This window comes from Canis lupus, chromosome 8 (assembly GCF_011100685.1).
Source record: "Canis lupus familiaris isolate Mischka breed German Shepherd chromosome 8, alternate assembly UU_Cfam_GSD_1.0, whole genome shotgun sequence".
NCBI lineage: Eukaryota > Metazoa > Chordata > Mammalia > Carnivora > Canidae > Canis > Canis lupus.
The window spans coordinates 13,644,132-13,669,392 of record NC_049229.1 but is presented as its reverse complement, the minus strand read 5'-3'; the positions used below and the strand labels follow the sequence as shown (position 1 = coordinate 13,669,392).

Sequence of the window (25,261 nt, the reverse complement as noted above, 5' to 3'; positions counted from 1 at the left end):
GCTCCAAAAGGAAACCTTTCTTAAAATAGAATTAAGGTAAGGGGTTGGAGAAGAGGTAGGCTAGACCATATGAAGGCCTGATAAGACTAAGTCAATGGAAGAAAACCAAAAGACTAATGTTTTCAATATTGCAGAGGCAATGAGATAGTTGGAAAATGAAAAAGAAAACTTCATAATTCAAGGCAACTTTTAATTTCATTTATCAGACAGTAGGCTATGTGTAACAGTACAGTAACAGATATTTTAACATTTTAAAATGTTTTATTAAGTTTATAGTATAAACTTTTAAAAATAGGATTACTGATGAAATTTAACTTAATGTAAACTTAAGTTACCTATAAAATTTTTACTAAGGGTCATCAAAGTACCACATAATTTAAACAGTGATTAATTTTTTTCTGTGAATCTAAATAATATATATAATGGTTTTTATCTTTTAAAAACATATCTTCTTAGAACCAGTAGTGCAAAAGTGAAATACTGTTAATTTTTTTCATTACTAATGAAAGTTAAACAGCTCTATATAATGAAGTTTCATAAAATATTTTAATAGATTACAGGATTTCTGTATAAAGAAGGCTTCCCTCCCCCCCCCATTTATAAAAGTAATGTATGCATTTTGTGGACAATTGGGAGAATAAAGGAATATATAAAGAAGAAAATCCACACTTTGTTGTATTTTCTTTAAGCCTTTTATATTTTTTTTTATTTTTTTAAAGATCTATTTTTTTGAAGAAAGCTAGGTAGTTAATAAACAAGACTAAATATTTCTTTGCAGCAGGCTAAGACTTTATTTTCATTTTTTAGTGTATTTTGGTTTTCTAATAAGTCTTCAAATTAGTCACATATTTTAGAGTATTTGTCTAACGAGGAAGAAAAATAGAGAAAATTTAAGAATTATAAATAGAATTAATAGTAAGCTTTTTTTTTTTAAGATTTTATTTATTTATGAGAGACACAGAGAGGCAGAGACACACAGGCAGAGGCTCCATGCAGGGAGCCCAACGTGGGATTCAATCCCAGGTCTCTAGGATTAGACCCTCGGCTGAAGGTGACGCTAAACCGCTGAGCCACCGGGCTGCCCAGAATTAATAGTAAGCCTTATGAGTAGAGGGGCATCTGGCTGGCTCATACAGTGGAACATGGAACTCTTGATCTCGGAGTGGGATTGTGAGTTTGAGCCCGACACTGAGTATAGAGTTTACTTTTTTAAAAAATAGGATTATGGGATCCCTGGGTGGCTCAGCGGTTTAGCACCTGCCTTTGGCCCAGGGCATGATCCTGGAGTCCCGGGGTCAGATCCCACATCAGGCTCCCTGCATGGAGCCTGCTTCTCCCTCTGCCTGTGTCTCTGCCTCTCTCTCTCTCTCTCTCTCTCTCTGTCTTTCTTGAATAAATAAATTTTTTTAAAAAAAATAAATAAGGATAAGTAGAGAAATCTTCTCATAGATAAGTAAAGCACTGAATAGAGAATGCATTTAATTCTTTGAATGTATTAAAGCTTGGAGAGTAAAATGGGAGATTTAATTCATATCACAGGTGATAGTTATTGGGTATTTACTATATTTTTTTTCTTAGCACTTTACATATATGTAATATATTTAACTATTTTAATAGTTTCATTGTTTATTAAAATAATCAGTAGAGTTAAAACTATTAGCCAGTATTCTTTTCATTATTTTTCTTGTTCTAAAAGATAAATACTCGGGAACGCTGGGTGGCGCAGCGGTTTAGCGCCTGCCTTTGGCCCAGGGCGTGATCCAGACCTGGGATCGAATCCCACGTCGGGCTCCCGTTGCATGGAGCCTGCTTCTCCCTCTGCCTATGTCTCTGCCTCTCTCTCTCTCTCTGTGACTATCATAAATAAATAAAAATTAAAAAAAAATAAAAGATAAATACTTCCCTTAATTTTAGAACACTTGAACTTTAAAGGAACATCTTCTTGGAAATTTATTACATGTGTTTTTTCAAACAAAAGGTCTTACATATTTATTACTGAACCAACCAACTGCCACAGAAACATAGTAACAGAAAAGAAAAATTTCCCTGATAAAACATGTCTATTGCTCAGGTAGTAGTGATGTTAGGAGTGATAGGATAGGAATATGTGACCTACATGCAGCATAAATATGTGTGCCATCTCATGTGCTATTTCATGTAGACCAGCTTGGTTCTCCCAATTCCAGTACCAATACCTCCCCTTGAAGTTGTACCTGATTGTGTTACCAGTTTCATCTGAATCCACTGGCGAATGAAACGATTCTGCTTTTGTTTCTTGGCCAGGAATTACTTGATAGGTTTTGTGAGAAGACCCAAATCAGAATATTAATGTGCAGAGATGGGATTCAAACCAACGTCATCCAAGCCCCTAGGTTAGGGTGCCTTCCAGGCTTCCCTGCTGTTTGTGGTGAGGATCGGACAACCACACACACCAGGATGGCAGAGAATAGGAGAGAGAAAAAATAGTTTACTTTTTGAGTGAAATTATAATGAATCGTGGTTACCCCATTGGCTCATACAAAGCATAGTTGAATGGTATAGAAGGTATAGAATGAAAATTGATTAATAACCTACCCAAAGCCCCTGCCTCTCTAAATATATGAGGTTTAAATGAACTTGAGTACTTTTTTAGATTCAAGATTCTTTTATTTTGTTGTTTTTGCATTGTCTTAATATCTGAGAAAAGAATGAAGTTCTGTATAAGCCCACAGAATTTTCATTATCTTTTTCTAGCTTAAAGCAATAAATGTAGATCTTCAAAGTGATGCTGCTCTGCAAGTGGACATTTCTGATGCTCTTAGTGAGAGAGATAAAGTAAAATTCACTGTTCACACAAAGGTAAATGTGATTTTGTACTTGTATTATTTTAGCTATTTATTGTGCTAATGTTACATATGATATATTAACTGGAACTTTGGTTTTGAACAAAGTTAGAGTATTTTAGTTTATAATTTCACTATATTTGAACAGTTTTTTAAAAATGTACTTTTAAAAGGTTAACATTTAAGAATTAATCACAGAACCTAGATATAATGCAAATTTAATTTTCTCTAGATATTTAGTAACATCTTTCACTATTTTTCTTTTCAATTTTGTTTTGTTCTTTCAGTTAATTATATTACTGCCTTATGGGGCACCTGGGTGTCTCAGTTGGATAAGCCTCCCACTCTTGATTTCAGCTTAGGTCATGATCTCAGCTTGCCCCCTTCCCCCAACCACACTCCCCCCACCAAAATAAATAAATAATGTCTTTAAAAATAAATAAGTAAATTACTGTCTTACAAATTATTTTCTTATTGGATCTCACTTCTCCGGCATATTTTCAGATCGTAGATTTATTTTCCTTTGAGTACTTGAGTTTAATATATATTAATAATAAGTGAAAAAGTGAAAAATAATATATATTAATAATAAGATAACTTAATAAGTAATGGTAGCAGTACAATATAATAAGAGACTGTCAAAAAAAAAAAAAAGAGAGACTGTCAACTTACTTTCTTAAAGATCCCAGGATAATTTTGTTGAGGTGTCTCAGAGTTTTCATAATAGAGTTTAAAAGTACTAATAATCATTCTTGTAAGACTAATTTAAGAAAATAAGATTTAAAATGTTTATTAAAGGCCTTTTAGTGTAATTTTTATTAAAGAGTATCTCTGTCTTTACAGAGTTCATTGCCAAATTTTAAACAAAATGAGTTTTCTGTTGTTCGACAACATGAGGAATTCATTTGGCTTCATGATTCCTTCGTTGAAAATGAAGACTACGCAGGTTACATTGTAAGTGTTGGGGTTCCATTTTAATCCCATTTTCTAGAAGCTTTTTAGATACTTTATGTTAAATCTTACTTAGTATTTTAGTGAGCTGGTGTGATTTTTTTAAATTGTCAGAAAAACACAATTGACTACCACTTCTTATCCTGAATTGCCTAGTTTGAGAGTGTAGATATATGGATATATTATGCTCCTTCATTTAAACTTAAATTCTCGGGATGCCTGTGTGGCTCAGCGGTTTAGTGCCTGCCTTTGGCCCAGGGCAGGATGCTGGAGTCCCGAGATTGAGTCCCACATTGGACTCCCTGCAAGGGGCCTGCTTCTCCCTCTGCCTGTGTCTCTGCCTCTCTCTCCCTCTCTCTCTCTCTCTCTCTGTCTCTCATGAATAAATAAATTAATTAACCTAAATTCTCAGTCTTTATTGGAAATGAAATGGGCTTTTCAAACTAGAGATTAATTAAGGGAATGTTATAAACCATTCTGGTTTTGAACCCTTAGGTAGACATACTCAGAGTTGGAGGGTTCCTTAAGAGGTTATTTAATCTGGATGGCTCAGCGATTGAGCGTCTGCCTTCAGCTCAAGGCGTGATCCTGGTCTGGGGATCCAGTCCTGCATCAGGCTCCTTACGAGGAGCCTGCTTCTCCTTCTGCCTATGTCTCTACTTCTCTTTCTGTATCTATCATGAATAAATAAATAAAACCTTGAAAAAAAAAATGATCTTATATGGGGCACTTGGATGGCTCAGCTGTTTAAGTGTCTGCCTTTGGCTCAGGTCATGATCCCAGAGTCCTGGGATCCAGCCTCAAGTAAGGCTTTCTGCTCAGAGGGGAGTCAACTTATCTCTCCCTCTGTCCATCTCCCTGCTTGTATGCATGCTCATGTGCTCTCTCTTTCTCTCTCTCTCTCAAATAAATAAAATCTTTAAAAAGAGATGTTATCCAAGTATGCATCAGATGTCACACCTCAGCTGTTGACTGCACTCAGATTCCTGAAATTTAGTTTCCTTTGATCTCCTTGAAATCATCCTGATGATTCTATCTCCCTCCTGTGGCCACTCCTTCTGTCATTTGCTTTTTCTTTGTATAACTCAGAATTTGGTGGACAACTGGCAGTACATTCTTTTTTTTCTCTCTTTTCTTCTTTTCCTTTAAAAAAAATACCAGTTTATATGAAGGATCAACTCAGGAACAGCCAAAAGGAAGAAGTGTACATAGGACAGGGTACAGAGGGGGAGATGGGGTTGGTGCAGAACTTTCATGCCCTGTCCAGGTGTACCACCTGCTACCTTCCCAGCATGTCAGTGTGTTCACCAACCTGGAAGCTCCTTCTCTTCCCATCTTATTTCCACCTTTTCTTCTTCATCTTGTCTTTTTTTTCTCTCTCTCTTCTTTTTTCTTTTTTCTCTTTTTTTTCTTTCTTTTTTTTTTTCAAGTTGTCTAATGGTATTTTCTTACTACCATGTCCTCTTATAGACTAAACACTCCTCAAAGATCAAGACCATGTCTTATCTTTTTATGCGCATTGTTCAGCATCATTCCTAGCACATAGTAGATGTGGTGTGCAAGCATCAATGAATGTGTGCTCAGCTGTACGTGCTGCTCCCTTCCTATTGCTTTCCTCAAGCGTAACCCTTTTCTTGTATTCATTAACTTTCTCCTATCTTTTCTTCCTTTCATCTCCTTGCTTTCTTTATTTCCCATCATTTCTCCTTAACAGTTGTTACTTGTAGACCCTCCTTAAGATAAACTTTTTCTTTATCCTTCCCTTGAATGATATGACTCTTCTAGATTTTACATTTTTATTTAAGGTAAGTGTTTACTTACCTACTGTGATGTTAGTGATTAATCCCTGTCTTATTCTCCTGGTTTTAAGTCCGTGCTTTATGCTTCTGATAAACCCATACAATTCAAGAACCCTTTTTAACCTTCCTTGATGGATCATACTATTGGCATTTGTAAATTTTAAAAAGATAGAATAGCATAAAGCTACTATTAATTCCTTAAAAAGATATGTATTTGTATTTAACCAAACCATTTACATACTTCTGAAAAATGGTATACATCTTTTAATGTATACTCAGCTTAATGTGTATGTACGTTTGAGGACTCTCAAGTTGTCCCATCCGAATCTGCAGGTTAAAGTTTGGGAACTAGTGTTCTAATACTAGAAAATGGTGCTCTGTTGTATTTATGTCTTTCTTGATGCAAAGGAGCTAATCAGATTCTCTAATCTGATAGTCCTGGTGTCATGCTCATTCAGGATGTCCTTAGCTTTCCCAGATACAATCTTTTATGGTGGCAGTAGTAAAACTGCTGTGAAAAAAAAATAGTCTTTAAAATTAGTGACTTGATTCTCTTACACAGATCCCACCAGCACCACCAAGACCTGATTTTGATGCTTCAAGGGAAAAACTGCAGAAGCTTGGAGAAGGAGAAGGGTCCATGACAAAGGAAGAATTCACAAAGATGAAACAGGAACTGGAAGCGTATGTGATTTTTGTTGTTGCTTTTGTTAATTGTGCTTGTTTTAATGCCTTTTTTCTGTGCTCTCTGATATCCCATCCTTTTAATCATTTCACCACAGTGACCCTTTCTGAAAGATGCAGGTTTAAGCCAAACAACCAGTTTTAATGATCATGATCAGAGCCTACAGGAAAATTATAGAATAATTGTTTGCATTGTAAAATTCTTTAAATTAATGTTTTAAATGGACTTTGAAAATTGAAAGCAGAGGATCCAAAACTTTATTTACAAATAGTAGAAAGGGAAATATGACTTTTTAAAACAGAATGTAAGTTGTTTTGTTTTTTATTTACAAGGTCTTAGTCACTGCCAGCCTGATTTTCTTTTTTTCGGTATGTGCATACTACTGAAACTGCTGTTTCTCATAGAAATATACACTGAGCAACTCTGCATATATTGTTTTCTTTTTTTTTTTCCTTAAATACGTGTGTTTGTATGTGTGTTTGTTTTTGCCCTTTTTTTCTGCCTCTGGCTTCTGGCTGAAGGGAAAAGAATAGGAGGAAAGTAACGAAAATAGTTTTAAAATGTTTTTCATTAAATAATTATTAGTTTCACATATACTAGAAATGTATTAAGTCCTTGAAAAAGTTTGAGATAATTTCTATTTTATTTTTAGCATACTTGCTAAAAATACCAAATCTTCCCCCTTTTATTAGACATTTGAAGTAATTTGAGAATTGCAGTATATTGTTTTTCTGTATTTTGGGAGCTATACAAGGAAATACTTCCCTTGCATTATTGTCACCTCCATCATTCTTTCCGTGGTCATTTCTCCTCTTCTTGCATTTCTTTTTCTCCTCTTCAACTTAGTTTCAGCTTTTAAGCGTATATCCACACGGCTACTAGACTCCTCTTCAGAATGCTAATAAACTCATTTGACAAGATAAATTAGCAAAGTAGATCTTTTTTGTCAAAAGTGTAAGGTGACAGATACTTTAAGATTTTTATCCATGCTGGGTGCAAGCAGTAGTCTGAGAGTAGAGATACATACTTTTTATAGTTATAAGACTGAAAACTGGAAATTAGCAGAGCACATTAATATTAAAGAATCTGTGGTTTTCCAGTGGCCCTGATCATGATTCTTTTGTGGTCTGGTTAGGGGTTGGATAACAGAGAACCTTGGGTTTATTCTACTGCTACCTCCATCCTCTGCATCCTTCTTTTTTGTCTTCACTGAATGACTACCCTCACAGAGATCAAACTTCTCCCAACATTGGTCCTGCTGGTTTGCTGGTATGTAAAATTTATCCTCCTTGCACGTAGTTGAAGCAAGAATATTGGGCCTTTTCCTTGAGTGTTTCTTTTTTCAAACTGACATGTATTACAATATGATCGCTGTGATTCACTGATATTAAAATATTTTAAACACAGTTTTTCAATGTAATGACAAAAATTAGTCTCTGTGGTATGCTTTTTTCTTGTGTGTTTGGGGTCATTAGATAAAAATAATTATTAATGTTGAAAATATGTTTACTGAGGTTTGAGTTTTAATTTTTTATATATAAAGGTGTTTAAATGCAGTAATTATTATTTAGAAATTGAGTTACAAAGATTGTATCAAATAATTTTTAGTGTACTTTCTCTGGAGCTGAAAACAAACACCCCTGTAGTCACCTTTAACATCAACTTGCATAAAAAGAAAGGTTCATAAAACCTAAAAATATTAACATTTAAGTATAATAAATACTATTAACTAGCATGAAGCCTTTTCAGAGCTGGGTTTTACATATTTTATTAACAGTTCAACTAAAATCTTTGTTTACATGGATTATATCTTTGTATCTTTAATTTTGCATTTAGAATAATTCAGAGCATCTGTTGAAAAAAAATTGTTACAGATGATTTTCTAGTTGGTGCAGTGTTTTACCTGTAATTTTGTGTATTGTTTCTAGTGAATATTTGGCAATATTCAAGAAGACTGTTGCAATGCATGAAGTGTTCCTATGTCGTGTGGCAGCACATCCTATTTTGAGAAAAGATTTAAATTTCCACGTCTTCTTGGAATATAATCAAGATGTGAGTATTAATTAAAGTAGTGATCAAGGTTTATTTTTAGAGTTACTAGAAAAGGCAGGGAATAGCTAGATGACCCTTTTTCTAATGTTCTTAGTTTTCAAGGCAGTTTAAAATGACACTTTTGTAATGGTAATACAGTATTTCATTAGAACTTGAGTAAATTCATTGAAGAAATGAGAGTAAATCATGTCACTACATGGGACATTGGTTTTCATGCTGAATTGTGAACTTCTTAAGAAATAGGGTTATCAACTTGATTGTTTTCTTTTCTTTTTTTTTTTTTTTTAATTTTTTATTTATTTATGATAGTCACAGAGAGAGACAGAGAGAGGAGAGGGGCAGAGACACAGGCAGAGGGAGAAGCAGGCTCCATGCACCAGGAGCCCGACGTGGGATTCAATCCCGGGGCTCCAGGATCGCGCCCTGGGCCAAAGGCAGGCACCAAACCACTGCGCCACCCAGGGATCCCAACTTGATTGTTTTCTTAAATTTGAGTTTTGAAGTCCTCTGAAGCCTTATGGGAAATCCCAGGGGGAGGTATTTGAGCTAAAGAATTCCAGATTACCTTTATTTTTTTTCTTTTTAAGATTATTTATTTATTTATTCATGAGAGACACAGAGAGAGAGAGAGGCAGAGACACAGGCAGAGGGAGAAGCAAGCTCCATGCAGGGAGCCCGACATGGGACTTGATCCCTGGTCTCCAGGATCACACCCTGGGCTGAAGACAACACTAAACCACTGAACCACCTGGGCTGCCCAAATTCCGGATTATTTTTGGGTTAATCATTGACTTTTGATCTGTTTAACTGACCTCCTTTGACGCCTGAGTAGCTCAGTGGTTGCGCATCTGCCTTTAGCTTAGAGCATGATCTGATCCTGGGATCGAGTCCCGCATTGGACTCCCTGTGAGGAGCCTGCTTCTCCCTCTGTCTGTGTCTCTGCCTCTGTGTGTGTCTCTCATGAATAAATAAATACAATCTTTATTCAAAACAAAATAAAACTGACTTCTTTCAGTGGTATTGCTCCTAATTTCCCTTCCAGCCCTGCCTGAAAACTTTATTATAGTGGAAATAGAAATATTGATGCTATTGAGCTTTTAAGGTTTCTTCATTCATAGTACTGGCAAAAAAATTTTTTAAAGGTGGGTCATACAGATCTTGGGATTTATATTTGAATGACAAGATTAACTCATGATTTGAGCAAAAAAATAGATGTGTCATAGTGCTAGTTTGCTTACAAGTCAACATTAAGATCAAAGAATTTTGTATATATAAATTTGCTCTTCTGGTTTGGTCTTAATAGACAGGACAATGACAATAGAATGTCCTAAGTCTAGCAGTAGAACATATTTTTTTGAAGGGTATGAAGTAACTCAAGATCACAGAAACAGCACTTAAGCATGGGTACTTTCACGAGCATAAATGTGGTATGTGATACTGGCCCATGATCATTTGTAACTAGGGATTAGAAAGAATGCTGGCTATGTCATGAATTATAAGAAGCTTAAAAAAAAAAAAAAAGAAGCTAAAAATCATGAGTAGGGTTGCCAAAAAACACATGGTACAGAATGCTCTCATCAGTTTTTTACCTTTATGTGTTTGTTTTTGCTCAACCTTATTTGTGGTCTTGGTCAGGACCTTAATAATAATTGGTAGAGGGGATCCCTGGGTGGCTCAGCGGTTTGGCGCCTGCCTTTGGCCCAGGGCGCGATCCTGGAGTCCCGGGATCGAGTCCCACGTCGGGCTCCCGGCGTGGAGCCTGCTTCTCCCTCCTCCTGTGTCTCTGCCTCTCTCTCTCTCTGTCTATAATAAATAAATAAATAAATAAATAAATAAATAAATAAATAAATAAGTAAGTAAGTAAGTAAGTAAGTAAGTAAGTAAGTAAAGTAATAGTAATTGGTAAAGGGGCAGCCCAGGTGGCTCAGCAGTTGGGGCAGCCCTGGTGGCTCAGTGGTTTAGTGCCACCTTCAGCCCAGAGCCTGATCCTGGAGACCCGGGATCGAGTCCCACGTCGGGCTCCCTGCATGGAGCCTGCTTCGCCTTCTGCCTGTGTCTCTGTCTCTCCCTCTCTCTCTGTGTCTCTCATGAATAAATAAATAAAACCTTTAAAAATAATAATAGTAATTGGTAGAGCCATGTTGGTATACAGGGAGGCATGGTATTATCATTTCAAGGCTATATGTGCTAGAGGAGTTTCATGTTCCACATATTTTATCCCATTGACAAATCCCTTAGTGCTATATGAAATTCTAGATCTATATTTTTTAAAGATTTATTTATTTATTTTAGAGAGCATAAGTGGATGTGGATGTGAGCAGGGGGGAGGGGCAGAAGGAAAAGGAGAGAATCCTCAACCAGACTCCCCACTGAGGGCAGATCTTGTCTCAGGGCTCAGTCCCAGGACCCTGAGATCATGACCTGAGCCAAAATCAAGAGGTAGGCACTAAACCAACTGAACCATCCATGCACTCCATATATATCTCTATTTTTAAAATTTACATATTTATTTGTCTCCCTCTCCCAAAAATGTTAGAATAGTGGCTGACAATTAAGATGTCAAATAAGTATTTGTTAAGTGATAAATGAATGATTTTTAATTGTTTAGATGAGCTTTATCTAAAGAGCTTTCAGAAATCTTAGGGTTTCATAAGTTTTCTCCCATCAACATAGATTTATTTTTCTTCCTCCCAAACTAATATATGCTTAATAGAGATAATGGTGCAGTGCATTATAAACCCTTTTAATATCAGTATATGGTGTTTTGGAGAAACTCTAAAAAGACAAGGTGTTGGGATCCCTGGGTGGCGCAGCGGTTTAGCGCCTGCCTTTGGCCCAGGGCACGATCCTGGAGACCCGGGATCGAGTCCCACATCGGGCTCCTGGTGCATGGAGCCTGCATGGAGCCTGCTTCTCCTTCTGCCTATGTCTCTGCCTCTCTCTGTGTGTGACTATCATAAATAAATAAAAATTAAAAAAAATAAAATAAAAAAATAAAAAGACAAGGTGTTTTGCAAATATTATATAACAATTAACCAATAGTGAGGCGCCTGAGTGGTGCAGTCGATGAAATGTTTGACCACCTTTTTTTTTTTTAGATTTATTTCTTTATTTATGATAGACACACAGAGAGAGAGAAAGGTAGAGACACAGGAGGAGGGAGAAGCAGGCTCCATGCCAGGAGCCTGACATGGGACTCGATCCCAGGACTCTAGATCGCGTCCTGGGCCAAAGGCAGGCGCTAAACCACTGAGCCACCCAGAGATCCCTAAATGTTTGTTGATTTCAGCTCAGGTTGTGACCTCAGGGTCGTAGGATTGAATCCCCATGTCAGGCTCTGTGCTCAGCATCAAGTCTGCTTGTTGTTCTCCCGCTGCTCCTCCACCTGTTCACTCTTTCTCTCTCTCAAATAAATAAAATCTTTAAAAAAACAAATAAACCCTAAAAATTACTGATTGCTCTTCCTGGTCCCTATTCCTAATAGGGAAACTCCAAATCCTGTCTGATATACTCCCTTACTATATTAGGAATGTGTCCACTTCTTTCTATGATCAGACCTAAAGATTAGTTCTGACTTTTATCATTGACTGGATTATTTTAAAGGTATTTTTGGTTTCTATTCTTTGTTTTGAGAGAGAACAGGCAGGTGCACACAGAGGGGCGGAGGGAGGAGAGAGAAAATTTTTTTTTTTATTTTAAATTCAATTTAATTAGCATATATTCTGTGATTAGTTTCAGAGGTAGGATTTAGTGATTCATCAGTTGCATACAATACCCAGTGCTTATTAGTTCAGGTGCCCTCCTTTATGGACATCACTCAGTTACCCCATCTTCCCACCCACCTCCCCTCCAGCAGCCCTCAGTTTATTCCCTATAGTTAAAAGAGTCGAGAGAGAATCTTAAGTAAGCAGTTTCCACACTCAGTGCAGAGCCCAAAATGGGGCTGATTTCCTGACCCTGAGATCATGACCTGAGCCAAAATCAAGAGTCAGATGCTTAACTGACTGAGGCACCTAGGTGCCCGAATTATTGAAAACAGCCCCTGTCTGCTCATTCAACCTCCAGTCTTATCTTTCTCATCTCCTAAGTTTGTATTGAGTTCCCTTGGTGTTCTCCTCGTGCCCTATGGATTCCTCTAACATTGTACTACTCACCCTATGTTTAATCATATGTTTCTCCATACTCTCCTCTGAAAGATAAATTATTCTAAGAGTAGGGACCACCTTCGGGTACTGCTGGCTCAGTCAGTTGAGTGTCCAAATCTTGACTTTGGCTCGAGTCTTGGTCTCAGGGTCATGAGATTGAACCCTACATTGGGCTCCATGCTCAGTGGGAAGTCTACTTGGGATTCTCTCTCCTTCTGCCTCTTCCCTGACTTGTGCTTGCTCTCTCAAATAAATCAATCTTTAAAAAAAAAAAAAAAAAAAAAGCAATAAGGACCACCTTATTGTCATCTTTATATCCCGTACACCCAGCACAGTGTATGATTGTAATAAACATTCGGCAGTTGTTCATTTAATGAGTGAATTAATTATTTAATTAATATTAAAAGTGCAGGGAATCCCTGGGTGACTCAGCGGTTTAGCGCCTGCCTTCCGCCCGGGACATGATCCTAGAGTCCCGGGATCGAGTCCCAGGTCAGGCTCTCTGCGTGAAGCCTGCTTCTCCCTCTGCCTGTGTCTCTGCCTCTCTCTCTGTGTGTCTTTCATGAATGAATAAATACATATATATATATATATGTTTGTGTGCGTGCAGTTAAAAAAAACACCCAAGGTGTATTGGGGGGCATAAAGATAAAGCAGTTTGGAAGGGTTTTGTGAAGAGATGTGTTTTAATTTGAATGTTTAATGATGTTTGAATAGAATTTTTAGTGGGAGAAGAGATACCATTTCAGATACAGAGGAACCTAAAAGCTCAGGGCTTCTTTTGAGAACTATTTGGAATATAAGGTTCTGTTGGGTAGGGTGGTGGTTGGAAAAGTAAGTTGAACCAGATTGTTGAAAGTCTTGAATATCATGCTAAGGCTTTCAATCTCTGAATGTTATGAAACTCTGTAAAGTTATTGAATAAAGAAGATGCTCAAAATTTGATTTTGGAAATCATCAACAAAATGGCTTAGATTGAGGAAATGAGAGATGTTAACTAGTAGTCCAGTGTAGTAATTAGGCAGAAGATAATGAGATTTTTTACTAGGACAGTGGGAAAGAAAGAGATTTCAGGCATTGGATGGTAGAATTTGAGCTGTGACAAAAAGAAGTTGTAGATTATTTCAAGACTTTTCTTTTTAAAAATTTTTTTTATTTAAATTCAGTTTGCCAACATATAACACCCAGGGCTCATCCTATCAAGTTATTTCAATTTATTTATTTATTTGTTTGTTTATTTATTTAGATTTTATTTATTTATTCATGAAAGACAGAGGAGAGAGAGAGGCAGAGACACAGGCAGAGGGAGAAGCAGGCTCCATGCAGGGAGCCTGATGTGGGACTCGATCCCGGGACCCCAGGATCACACCTGGGCCAAAGGCAGGCGCTAAACTGCTGAGCCACCCAGGGATTTCCCGTATTTCAATATTTTTTTTGAATTTTTTTTTAATTTTTATTTATTTATGATAGTCACACAGAGAGAGAGGCAGAGACATAGGCAGAGGGAGAAGCAGGCTCCATGCACCAGGAGCCCGACGTGGGATTCGATCCCGGGTCTCCAGGATCACGCCCTGGGCCAAAGGCAGGCGCTAAAACTGCTGCGCCACCCAGGGATCCCTATTTCAATATTTTTAATAAGAGGTGTGGGGTTTTAGGGAATATGTGGGACTCTGAGAGACTGGTTAGATGAAGGGATCATGAATAGGGAACCAAGAAAAGGAAACATTTGTAGATTAGATAATAATGAATAGGTGCAGCCCGGGTGGCTCAGTGGTTTAGCGTCGCCTTCAGCCCAGGGTGTGATCCTGGAGACCCAGGATCGAGTCCCACATTGGGCTCCCTGCATGGAGCCTGCTTCTCTCTCTGCCTCTCTCTCTCTCTCTCTCTCTCTCTGTCTCATGAATAAATAAATAGAATCTTAAAAAAAAAAAAAGATTACAATGAATACTGTCTTAGTCTGTTGTGAGTTTAGTAGAATCTTCATATAAAGGATATAATATATAGGCAATTGGAAATAGGATCTGAGGCTCAGGAAAGGGTTTAGGGGCAGTGATCATGATTTGTGAATCACTTACCTAATGGTGAGCATTGAAGCCATGGCAGTAGATTTGGAAATTAGATGGGATGTTCCTTTATGGGAACAACCTGATGCAACAAGTGGTAAAGTCAAGAGTTAGCTGCTTCTCACTTTTGCCTTAGATAACTATTCATGCCATTTAGAGTCATCTTTTGTGTCTCTTATACTATAAGTTGCTGATCCCCAAAACAGGACAAGACACGATATTTGGATGAGTTCAGAGTGAAGAACTTGCAGAATTTATTTTCAAAGCTTTTACAGAATCATATGATGGTGTATTATACTCCAGTAAATTTTACATCTTTAAAAGAACTCCTGGCGGGAGGCACCTGGGTGGCTCAGTGGTTGAGCATCTGCCTTCGTCCCAGGTCGTGATCTGGGGTCCTGGGATCAAGTCTCGCATTGGGCTCCTCACAGGGAGCCTGCTTCTCCCTCTGCCTGTGTCTCTGCCTCTGTGTCTCTCATAAATAGATAAATAAAATCTTTAAAAATAAATAATAAAATTTTAATTGTCTTTATGTAAAACTAGTTATATGATGAGAAGGCTGCTTGCAATGGAATTATCACATATAAAATTTGAGATATCCAGGCATTATTGTAGATCACCTGAATCTGAATCTTTGGGAGTGAAGCCAGCCTCTTCTTTAATGCCCTAAAGTTTGAAGGTCACTGATATACATGATGAAATTGCCACTTTATTAAAGTTTAAAAACCAGGATCCTTTTGAGGTTGCCATTTTGATGTCAGAGAATAAAAGAGGCATTACTTTCCAACTTGTAATCTTTTTTTTTTTTTTTTTAATTTTATTTATTTATGATAGTCACACACACACACAGAGAGAGAGAGAGGGGCAGAGACACAGGCAGAGAGAGAAGCAGGCCCCATGCAGGGAGCCCGACGTGGGATTCGATCCCGGGTCTCCAGGATTGCGCCCTGGGCCAAAGGCAGGCGCTAAACCGCTGCGCCACCCAGGGATCCCCAACTTGTAATCTTAAAAAATTGCCAACTTAAGTTTACCTTTCTTTCAGCTGAGTGTGAGAGGAAAAAATAAGAAAGAGAAACTTGAAGATTTCTTTAAGAACATGGTTAAATCAGCAGATGGAGTAATTGTTTCAGGAGTAAAGGTAAGATTTTATTTGATTAACAGAGGTATTGGTTTGAGAATCGATAGATTGAGATTTCAGATGTGCAGATGACTTTATTAGAGTAAAAGAGAAGTTTGGACAGTAGAATGGTTAGGCTTGTGAATCTGGGACCCCTCCCCTGGATTCCACTCTTTAGAGAACCTCCTTCTCCCAGAGGTGAGAGGTCTGTAGGTCCAAGGGGATTTGCCCACCTGAAGCACATACCCCTTCCCTCCAAACTAGACATGCTTTAGGAATCTGGAACCCCATATTTTCTTGCCCAAATCTGAAGCCTACTTCTGAGTCTTTCTCTTCTGTGGGTCTGTTCCCTGAGTTCATCCTCTAGTATGTGCACTCATAGGTGGTCAGGGTGACCATGGATAGCTAAGGAGAGGGAGGGCAAAGGGGAGAAGATCAGTGTGCAAGATAGAATATCTGTTTACATACACATGAGGTTTCTCTGGGTTCCTTATAGAGCTTGCAGGATAGAGCACAAAGAGGGGCTATCTCCAGTTGTACACTTGCCCTTGGCCTTACAAATGTTAGGTGCAGACTTAGTTTCAGATCTGGAGTTAGAAGGGTTTAGTTTGAGGTTTTAGTCTTGTTGTGGGGCACCTGGCTGGCTCAGTTGGTAGAACATGCGACTTGATATCAGTGTCATGAATTCAAGCTCCATATTGGACATAGACCTTACAAATAAATAAAAAGGCATATTTAAAATTAAAAAATAATTAAATAACACCTAAGTTGTTCTTAATGATGTTCTAAAAAATGGTACAAGAACTGATTTATCTGAAGACTCTTACATTGAAAGAGAAAAATGTTTATATTACATTATCAAACATGCTAAGAAAGAGATAAATAATGCTGTTTTGTCATCATTGCCTGTTTCTATAGATACATCAACAGTAAAACTTAGGTGGGAAGTAGTATTTATTTGATTTATACTTTGTTTTTTCAGAGACAGGTCAGTTGGTGTGTTGACAATGCATGTGCCATGGCTACTTGCTTTTTTTTTTTTTTTTTTTCATGGCTACTTTCTAATAAGGACTCCACTTCCGTTTTGGTGCTTCTTATGCATTAATATTGAACATTTTTCTTAGCATTAACTGTAAACTACTGTATGGATTATGATTTTGGTAAAGTAGTAACATTTTTGAACATTTACAATGTGGTGTTCGTTAATCCACATTTTATTTACTCTTCAGTTCTACCAATTGGAGAGTTTTGTCCCCATTTTAACAGTTAAGAAAATAAGTATACATTAATTAAAGATTTTAAAGGACATTTTGCCAGTACTGACTTTTCTTTCTTGTGTTCTGTTGATGTGGATCTTGAATTACATTGTTTCAGCTGGTGCTTTTTCAAAAAATGATTGCCCTTTTAGAGAGGAGGAAAGTATTTTTCATAATTTTTATTTTTAATGTATACCTTTGTTTCAAAAAAGGTTAAAGACAGTGGTTAATATAATAATTGCTCCCAGAAAGCTAGTTTTGCCATGTTTCCCCAAAGCAGTCGGAGAGGGCTGTAATGACAAAGGCCTGGCAACCTTCAGGAATGGCTCACAGAATACCCAGTAGACCAAGAGAAATGGATTTGGACTTGTCTATCGAATTTTTTTCTTCTCAAAAGCAATTGATTAATTACTCCTCTGACAGTAATGTATTTGTTGAAGAGGCAGGACTATAGACACAGAGCACAAATAGAACACGTTTCAGACTACTACAACATGTGAACACAAACTATATGGGGAGCTCTAAGCTTTCAACTGCAGAACCATTGCAGATTTTCCCTGGATAAATAGAATGCATGTCTGTATAAAGTCTGAACTTGTTGGTAAAATCATTAGAACATCTGATTATTAGAGGATAGCTATGCTGTTTTACTGATCTTTTATTTTTTATTATAATGGTAAATTGATTTATGTATTATACTAAAGCAAATAAGTGAAAAACTATATTTTCTTTTGATCCTATAGGATGTAGATGATTTCTTTGAGCATGAACGAACATTCCTTTTAGAATATCATAACCGAGTTAAGGATGCATCTGCTAAATCTGATAGGATGACAAGATCCCACAAAAGTAAGGTTTTTCTTTGTGGTTAAAGCTTACATTTTTTTAATGGAATAATTATAAAGTTATTATGTTATAGTTTATAAAAATCTTGATGTAGAACAGTGGTTTTCAAACTGTGGTCTGTGAAGTCTTGACCCTCAGGTTCTTTTTATTTTTAGCAATTCTGAGAGGTCAAAACTATTTTCATAATAACCCATGATGCTTTTTGTATTTTTCACCATGTTGAGATTTACACTGATAATGCAGAAGCCATGGTGGATAAAATTACTGGTACCTTAGCACAAAATCAAGGGCAGTGGCACCAAATTGTGTTAATAGTCACTGTATTCTTTCCCGCAGTGTGTTTGCAGTTAGGAAAAATTTGCTCAATTAAGAGTATCATTGATAGGGATGCCTGGGTGGCTCAGTGGTTGAGCATCTGCCTTTGGCTCAGGGCATGATCCCGGAGTCCTAGGATCAAGCCCCACTTTGGGCCCCCTGCATGGAGCCTGCTTCTCCCTCTGCCTGTGTCTCTGCCTCTCTCTGTGTGTCGCTCCTGAATGAATAAATAAAATATATTTTTAAAAAAGAATGTCATGGGGGGGGATCCCTGGGTGGCTCAGCGGTTTAGCGCCTGCCTTTGGCCCGGGGCGCGATCCTGGAGTCCTGGGATCGAGTCCTGCGTTGGGCTCCCGGCATGGAGCCTGCTTCTCCCTCCTCCTGTGTCTCTGCCTCTCTCTCTCTCTCTCTCTCTCTCTCATAAATAAATAAATAAATCTTTAAAAAAAAAAAAAAGAATGTCATGGGGATCCCTGGGTGGCTCAGCGGTTTAGCACCTACCTGCCTTTGGCCGAGGGCACGATCCTGGAGTCCTGGGATCGAGTCCCACGTCAGACTCCAGCATGGAGCCTGCTTCTCCCTCCTCCTGTGTCTCTGCTTCTCTCTCTCTCTCTCTCTCATAAATAAATAAATAAATAAATAAATAAATAAATAAATAAATAAATAAATAAATCTTTTTTAAAAATAAATAAAATAAAAATTAAAAAGAATGTCAGTGATAAAGCAGTAAAAATTATTAATTGTAATAAATTACTTCCCTTGAGTTCACTTTTTTGTATACTGAATGATAAAATAGGAGGTATACAAAAAGCACTTTGCATACTAAAGTATGATTGTTCTCTTTAGAAAAGCATTTTAGTGATTAAGGTGCAGCTGAATTAGCTGCCCTTTTTTTTTTTTTTTTGAGAGAACTTGAGAGAACAACTGACAAACTATGATTCAGATTTGACTATTTGGTAGACATTTTCTTTAAAAATGAAGTGAACCTGTCAGTTTTTAAGGAAAACAGCTGACAGTATTTGTTGGCAATGAGAAAAGTCCAGCTTTCCAGCAGTAATTAGAATTTTGGAAAACTTTTATCTATCCTCATGAACTTGCTTCCCAACAATTAAAGACTTGTCTGAAGAGATTGATGATAATATATGAATGTGGTATTTTGATATTATTTATGTATAATGAAGTGTGTCAACATTTGGAAGATTTGCAAAATCATGTATGTAAAAGATTGATTCAAAGTTTAAAATAGACTAATGGTTTTTTTTAGCAGCCTTATTGAGGTATAAATTGATATTGGTAAGCTGCAGTGTTCAAAGTATACAATTTGATAAGTTTTGGCATATGTGTAAAATCACTATGATCAAGGTAGTGAACATATCCATCACCACCAAAAGTTTCCATATATCCCTTTGCATTCCCTCCATTTTGCCTGTATCCAGGCAACCACTGATGGGCTTTCTATTTCTATAGATTAGTTTGCATTTTCTAGAATTTTATAAAAATGGAATCATATTATACGTACTCTTTATTATTTGGCTTTGAAATTCAACAAAATTAGAGCGCTTAGGTGGCTCCATGGGTTTAAATGTCTGCCTTCAGCTCAGATCATGATCCCAGTGTCCTAGGATCAAGCCCAACATCTGGCTCCCTGCTTAGTAGGGACTCTACTTCCTCTCCCATTCCCCTTGCTTGTGCTCTCGCGCGTTCACTCTCTTTCCCTCTGTCAAACAAATAAATAAAATCTTTAAAAAAAAAGTTCAACAAAGTTATTTTGAGATTCATTCATGTTGTGTGTATCAAAAGGTCATTCATTTTTATTGCTGAGTATTATTCTATTGTATGGATATACCACATTGTTTATCCATTCAGCTGTTGGTGGACATTTGGATCATTGTTAGCTTTAGACTGTTACAAATAAAGCTGACATGAACCGTTTATATGTAAGTCTTTGTATGGACTTGTGCTTTCATTTCTTTGGGTAATACCTAAAAGTAGAGTGGCTGGGTCAAGTGATAAGTGTATAATTAACTTTTGAAAAAATTGCCAAACTTTTTTCCCAGAATGAAATGATTGTACCATTGTATATTCCTACCAGCCATGCATGAGAGTTTCAGTTGCTCCACATCTTCCAGGAAGGATACTCACTGTTTTTCATTTTAGCCATTCTAGGTCAGTAATGGTGTATCATTGTGGTTTTAATTTGCATTTTCCTAGTGACTATCGATGTTGAACATCTTTTCTTATATAAGTCCTCTAGCTTTATTCTTCTTTAGCAAAGTTGTTTTGGCCTCTCTAGGCTCTTTACATTTTCACATTTACATTAAAATGTGAATTTTAGAATCAACGTGTCACTTTCTACAAAAATGATGTCTGGGAATTTTTTTTTTTTAAGATGTCATTTATTTATTCATGAGACACAGAGAGAGGCAGAGACATAGGCAGAGGGAGAAGCAGGCTCCTGCAGGGAGGCTAATGTGTGACTGGATCCCAGGACCCTGGGATCACAACCTGAGCCAAAGGCAGATGTTCAACCACTGAGCCACCCAGGTGCCCAGTGTCTGGGATTTTGATCTGGATTGTGTAGAATCAGTAGTTCGATTTGGGGAGGATTGACATCTTAACAATATTGAGTCTTCTGATACATTAATATAGTTTATTTTTCCACTTAGGTCTTCCTTAAATTCTCTCAGCGATGTTTTATAGCTTTCATTGTACAGATCTTATACACTTTTAGTTAGATTGGGCCCTAGTTATTTTTTGATGCTGTTGTAGATGATATAATTTTTACATTTCGATTTCCAGTTGTTCTTTTCTAATATGTAGAAATGAAATGTATTTTCTATATTGATCTTAAATCTTGCAGTCTTACTAAATTAACTCACTAATTGGTTCCAGTAGATTCCTATTTTGTAGATTCCTTAGGATTTTCTGCATAGATGATTATCTGCTAATAAAAACAATTATAGGGACTCCTGGTTGGTTCAGCAGTTAAGCGCCTGCCTTTGGTTCAGGGCGTGATCCTGGGGTCTTTGGATTGAGTCCCACATCGGGCTTCCTGCATGGAGCCTGCTTCTCCCTCTGCCTGTGTCTCTGCCTCTCTCTCTCTGTCTCTCATGAATAAATAAATAAAATCTTTTTTAAAAATCATACTTCTTTCCCATTTAAATTCCACTTATTTCTTTTCTTTGCCCCATTGTACTAAAGCTGTACCTGTAGCTCCAGTACAGTGTGGACGGAAGTGGTAAGAGCAAGCATCTTTGCCTTGTTTCTTATCTTATAAGGATGGTATTCATTCTTAAACCATTAATTGCAGTGTTTGGTATAGGTTTTTCCTGGATGCTTTTTATCAAATTGAGAAAATTCTCTTAGAAATTACTAGTTTTTTTTTTTTTTTAATTTTTATTTATTTATGATAGTCACACATTGAGAGAGAGAGAGAGAGGCGGAGACATAGGCAGAGAGAGAAGCAGGCTCCATGCACCGGGAGCCCGACGTGGGATTCGATCCCGGGTCTCCAGGATCGCGCCCTGGGCCAAAGGCAGGCTCTAAACCGCTGCACCACCCAGGGATCCCAGAAATTACTAGTTTTCTGAGAGGGTTTTTGTTTTGTTTTGCTTTGTTTTGTTTTAAGTTAGGAATAAATGTTGGATTTTTATCATACGCTCTTTTTGCAACTACAGTGTTGAGATAATCATACCATTTTTCCTTTTTAGTCTACAGTATGGTTAATTGTTTTTTTTTTTTTTTTTAATTTTTTTATTTATTTATGATGGTCACACAGAGAGAGAGAGAGAGGCAGAGACACAGGCAGAGGGAGAAGCAGGCTCCATGCACTGGGAGCCTGATATGGGATTTGATCCCGGGTCTCCAGGATCGCTCCCTGGGCCAAAGGCAGGCGCCAAACCGCTGCGCCACCCAGGGATCCCCAGTATGGTTAATTGTATTGATTGATTTTCAAATGTTAAACCAACCTTATGTTCTTAGGATAAATATTACTTATACCAAAGGAGTTTAAATGTAGTAAAGTTCAGGGGCACCTGGGTGGCTTAAGTGGCCAACTCTTGATTTCAGCTCAGGTCATAATCTCAGGGTCCTGGGATGGAGCCTTATTGGGCTCTCCCTCTGACCTCCTCTCCGCCCTCACCCCCCCCCCCCCCGCCATGTCCTCTGTCAGATAAATAAATGAAATCTTTTAAAAAATAAATAGGGATAGGGGATACCTGGGTGGCTCAGCGGTTTGGCGCCTACCTTTGGCCCAGGGCGTGATCCTGGAGTCCGGGGATCCAGTTCCACATCAGGCTCCTTGCATGGAGCCTGCTTCTCCCTCTGCCTGTGTCCCTGTGTGTGTGTCTCTCTCTCTCTCTCTCTCTATGTGTGTGTCTCATGAATAAATGAATAAAATCTTTTAAATAGATACATACATACATACATACATACATACATACATACCCCTGGGTGGCTCAGTCATTTAAGCATCTGCCATCAGCTCTGGTCATGATCCCAGTGTCCTGGGATAGAGCCCTGCATCAATCTCCCTGCTCAGCAGGGAACCTGCTTCTCCCTCTCCTGCCCCTTCCCCCTGCTTGTGCACTCTCTCACACTTTCTCCAATAAATAAAACTTTTAAAAAATAAAAATTAAAAATAAATAAAAATAATAAATGTAATAGAGTTCAAAAGTTCATTGATAATGGTTTTAGATTACCCAATGCAACTATTAAACTATTACTCGTAGGGACACCTGGGTGGCTCAGCGGTTGAGTGTCTGCCTTCAGCTCAGGGCATGATCCCAGTCTGAGGATCAAGTCCCACATTGGGCCCCTTGCATGGAGCCTGCTTCTCCCTCTCCCTAAGAGATTTTATTTATTTATTCATGAGAGACACAGAGAGAGAGAGAGGCAAAAACATAGGCAGAGGAAGAAGCAGGCTCCCTTCAAGGAGCCCGATGTGGGACTCGATCCTGGATCCCGGGATCACACGCTGAGCCGAAGATAGACGCTCAACTGCTGAGCCACCCAGGCGTCCCTATATAAGTTTCAGAACCTCTGATGCAGAGACAATTCAGTTGGTACCTAGAAGTAAGAACCTCCATTTTGGAGTATTGTTACATGCTATCACAGAAAAGAGGAAATAAAGCCTCTGGCTTGGTAACTTTTGTTCTTGTGTCATTTTTTGGGAGGATTAAGATTTATTAGTATTTTAAAGATTTATCTATCTTAGAAGGGGAGGGGCAAGGGGAAGGGAAAAAGATAGTCCTTTTTTTTTTTTTTTTTTTTTTTTTTTTTTTAGGGATTTTATTTATTTATTCGTGAAAGACACAGAGAGAGAGGCAGAGACACAGACAGGGAGAAGCAGGCTCCATGCTGGGAGCCCATTGTGGAACTTGATCCCGGGACCCAGAGATCATGCCCCTAGCCAAAGACAGATGCTCAACCGCTGAGCCACCCAGGCATCTCTAGGAAAGAGAGAATCTTAAGCAAGTTCCTTGCCCAGTGCAGAGCCAGTCACAGGGCTTGATCTCACAACCCGGGATCAAGACGCAAGCCAAAATCAAGAGTCAGACACTTAACCAATTGAGCCACCCAGAGTTTTTTTTATATCTTTGCACTTTGCAGATTTCTTTTAATAAATTAGTTATGTATACTTGCATGTTCAGTTATCAAGAACTATAAAGGTGTGGGAAGCTTGAATTCCTTCCTAGATTCATTACTGATTTGCTCTTAGAGCCTTGGACAAGTCATATAATTGGTCTTATGTTGGTTTCCTTGTTTAAGGGGGAGCGCCTGGGTGGCTCACTGCATTAAACCTTCAGCTCAGGTCATGATCCCAGGGTCCTGGGATCAAGCCCTATAGCAGACTCCCTGTTCAGTGGGGAGTCTGCATCTCTCTCTCCCCCTCTACCCCACCTCCCACTCATGCTCTCTCGCTCTCTCTCTCTCTCTTTCTCAAATAAATAAATAAATAAATAATTTAAATAATAATAAAAAAAATAAAATGACATTAAGGATAAAATATCTCATACTTTTACTCCTCTCTTAAGAGCTACTTTGTCCCAGCCCATCATCTCCATGTCCCTCCATCAAGACCTGCACTTTCTCCCCTACACACCCAGTCACACTGAGTACCCTGCAGGGTTCCAGCTGTATCCTCTTTACCTTCCTGGAGAACTCCACACTGTAGCAGCTGGACCAGGCCCAAGCCCACAGGCCTCCTCTGTACCCTCTCAAGAAAGAAAAACTTTCTAAATATGAAATGGTATATACAATGTAAGTTGTAATAATTAGGAATATTCTCAAGTTTAGATTTGATTATTTAAAATTTCTTTAAAGTTATTTAGCTCATAAACTTTGGCATATCTCAAATTTCAAGATGAAGAAAATACAGTCTTTGCCCTTAAGGAGTTAATAATTTTGCATTGAGGTCAGAATGGCTAAAATTAACAAGACAGGAAACAACAGATGTTGGTGAGGATGCTGAGAAAGGGGAACCGTCTTACACTGTTGGTGGGAATGCTAACTGGTGCAGTCAGTAACACACTATGTGGAGGGTCCTCAAAAAATTGAAAATAGAGGTACCAAATGACCCAGCAGTTGCGCTACTAAGTATTTACCCAAAGAATACAAATGTAGTGATCCGGAGGGGCACATGCACCCCAATGTTTATAGCAGCAGTGCCCACAATAGCCAAACTATGGAATGAGCCCAGATGTCCATTGACAGATAAATGGATTAAGAAGGTGTGGTAATTGGGTGCCTAGGTGGCTCAGCGGTTGAGCTTCTGCCTTCAGCTCAGGTTGTAATCCTGGAGTTTCTGGATTGAGTCCCACATCGGGCTCCCCATGGGGAGCCTGCTTCTCCCTCTGCCTGTGTCTCTGCCTCTCTCTCTGTGTCTCTGAATAAATAAGATCTTAAAAAAAGAAAAAAAAAAGTGTGGTAACATATACAATGGAACTGAGCCTTCAAAAAATGAAATCTTGCCATTTGCAATGATGTGGATATAACTAGAGCGTATTCTAAGCAAAATAAGTCAGTCAGAGAAAGGCAATTATATGATCTCACGTGTGGAATTTAAGAAAACAAAAAAAAATAAAAGAAAACAGGATCATGGGGAGAAGGGGAAAAGTAAGACTAAATCAGAGAGGGAGACAAACCATAAGAGACTCTTCAATCATAGGAAACAAGCTGAGGGTTGCTAGAGGGGAGAGGGGTGGAGGAT

General features: G+C 38.1%; 1 protein-coding gene across 2 annotated transcripts in view; it reads left to right on the top strand.

The window, feature by feature from the left end:
* SNX6 (sorting nexin 6) overlaps nucleotides 1-25,261 on the top strand; it is a 59,211-nt gene that overhangs the window by 11,802 nt on the left and 22,148 nt on the right. For both annotated transcript variants that reach the window (XM_038544474.1, XM_038544473.1), the window contains exons 3-8: nucleotides 2,734-2,838; nucleotides 3,666-3,776; nucleotides 6,135-6,256; nucleotides 8,186-8,309; nucleotides 15,560-15,655; nucleotides 17,634-17,739. In XM_038544474.1, the coding sequence (XP_038400402.1) occupies nucleotides 2,734-2,838; nucleotides 3,666-3,776; nucleotides 6,135-6,256; nucleotides 8,186-8,309; nucleotides 15,560-15,655; nucleotides 17,634-17,739 (664 nt within the window). The remainder of the gene's footprint in view (nucleotides 1-2,733; nucleotides 2,839-3,665; nucleotides 3,777-6,134; nucleotides 6,257-8,185; nucleotides 8,310-15,559; nucleotides 15,656-17,633; nucleotides 17,740-25,261) is intronic.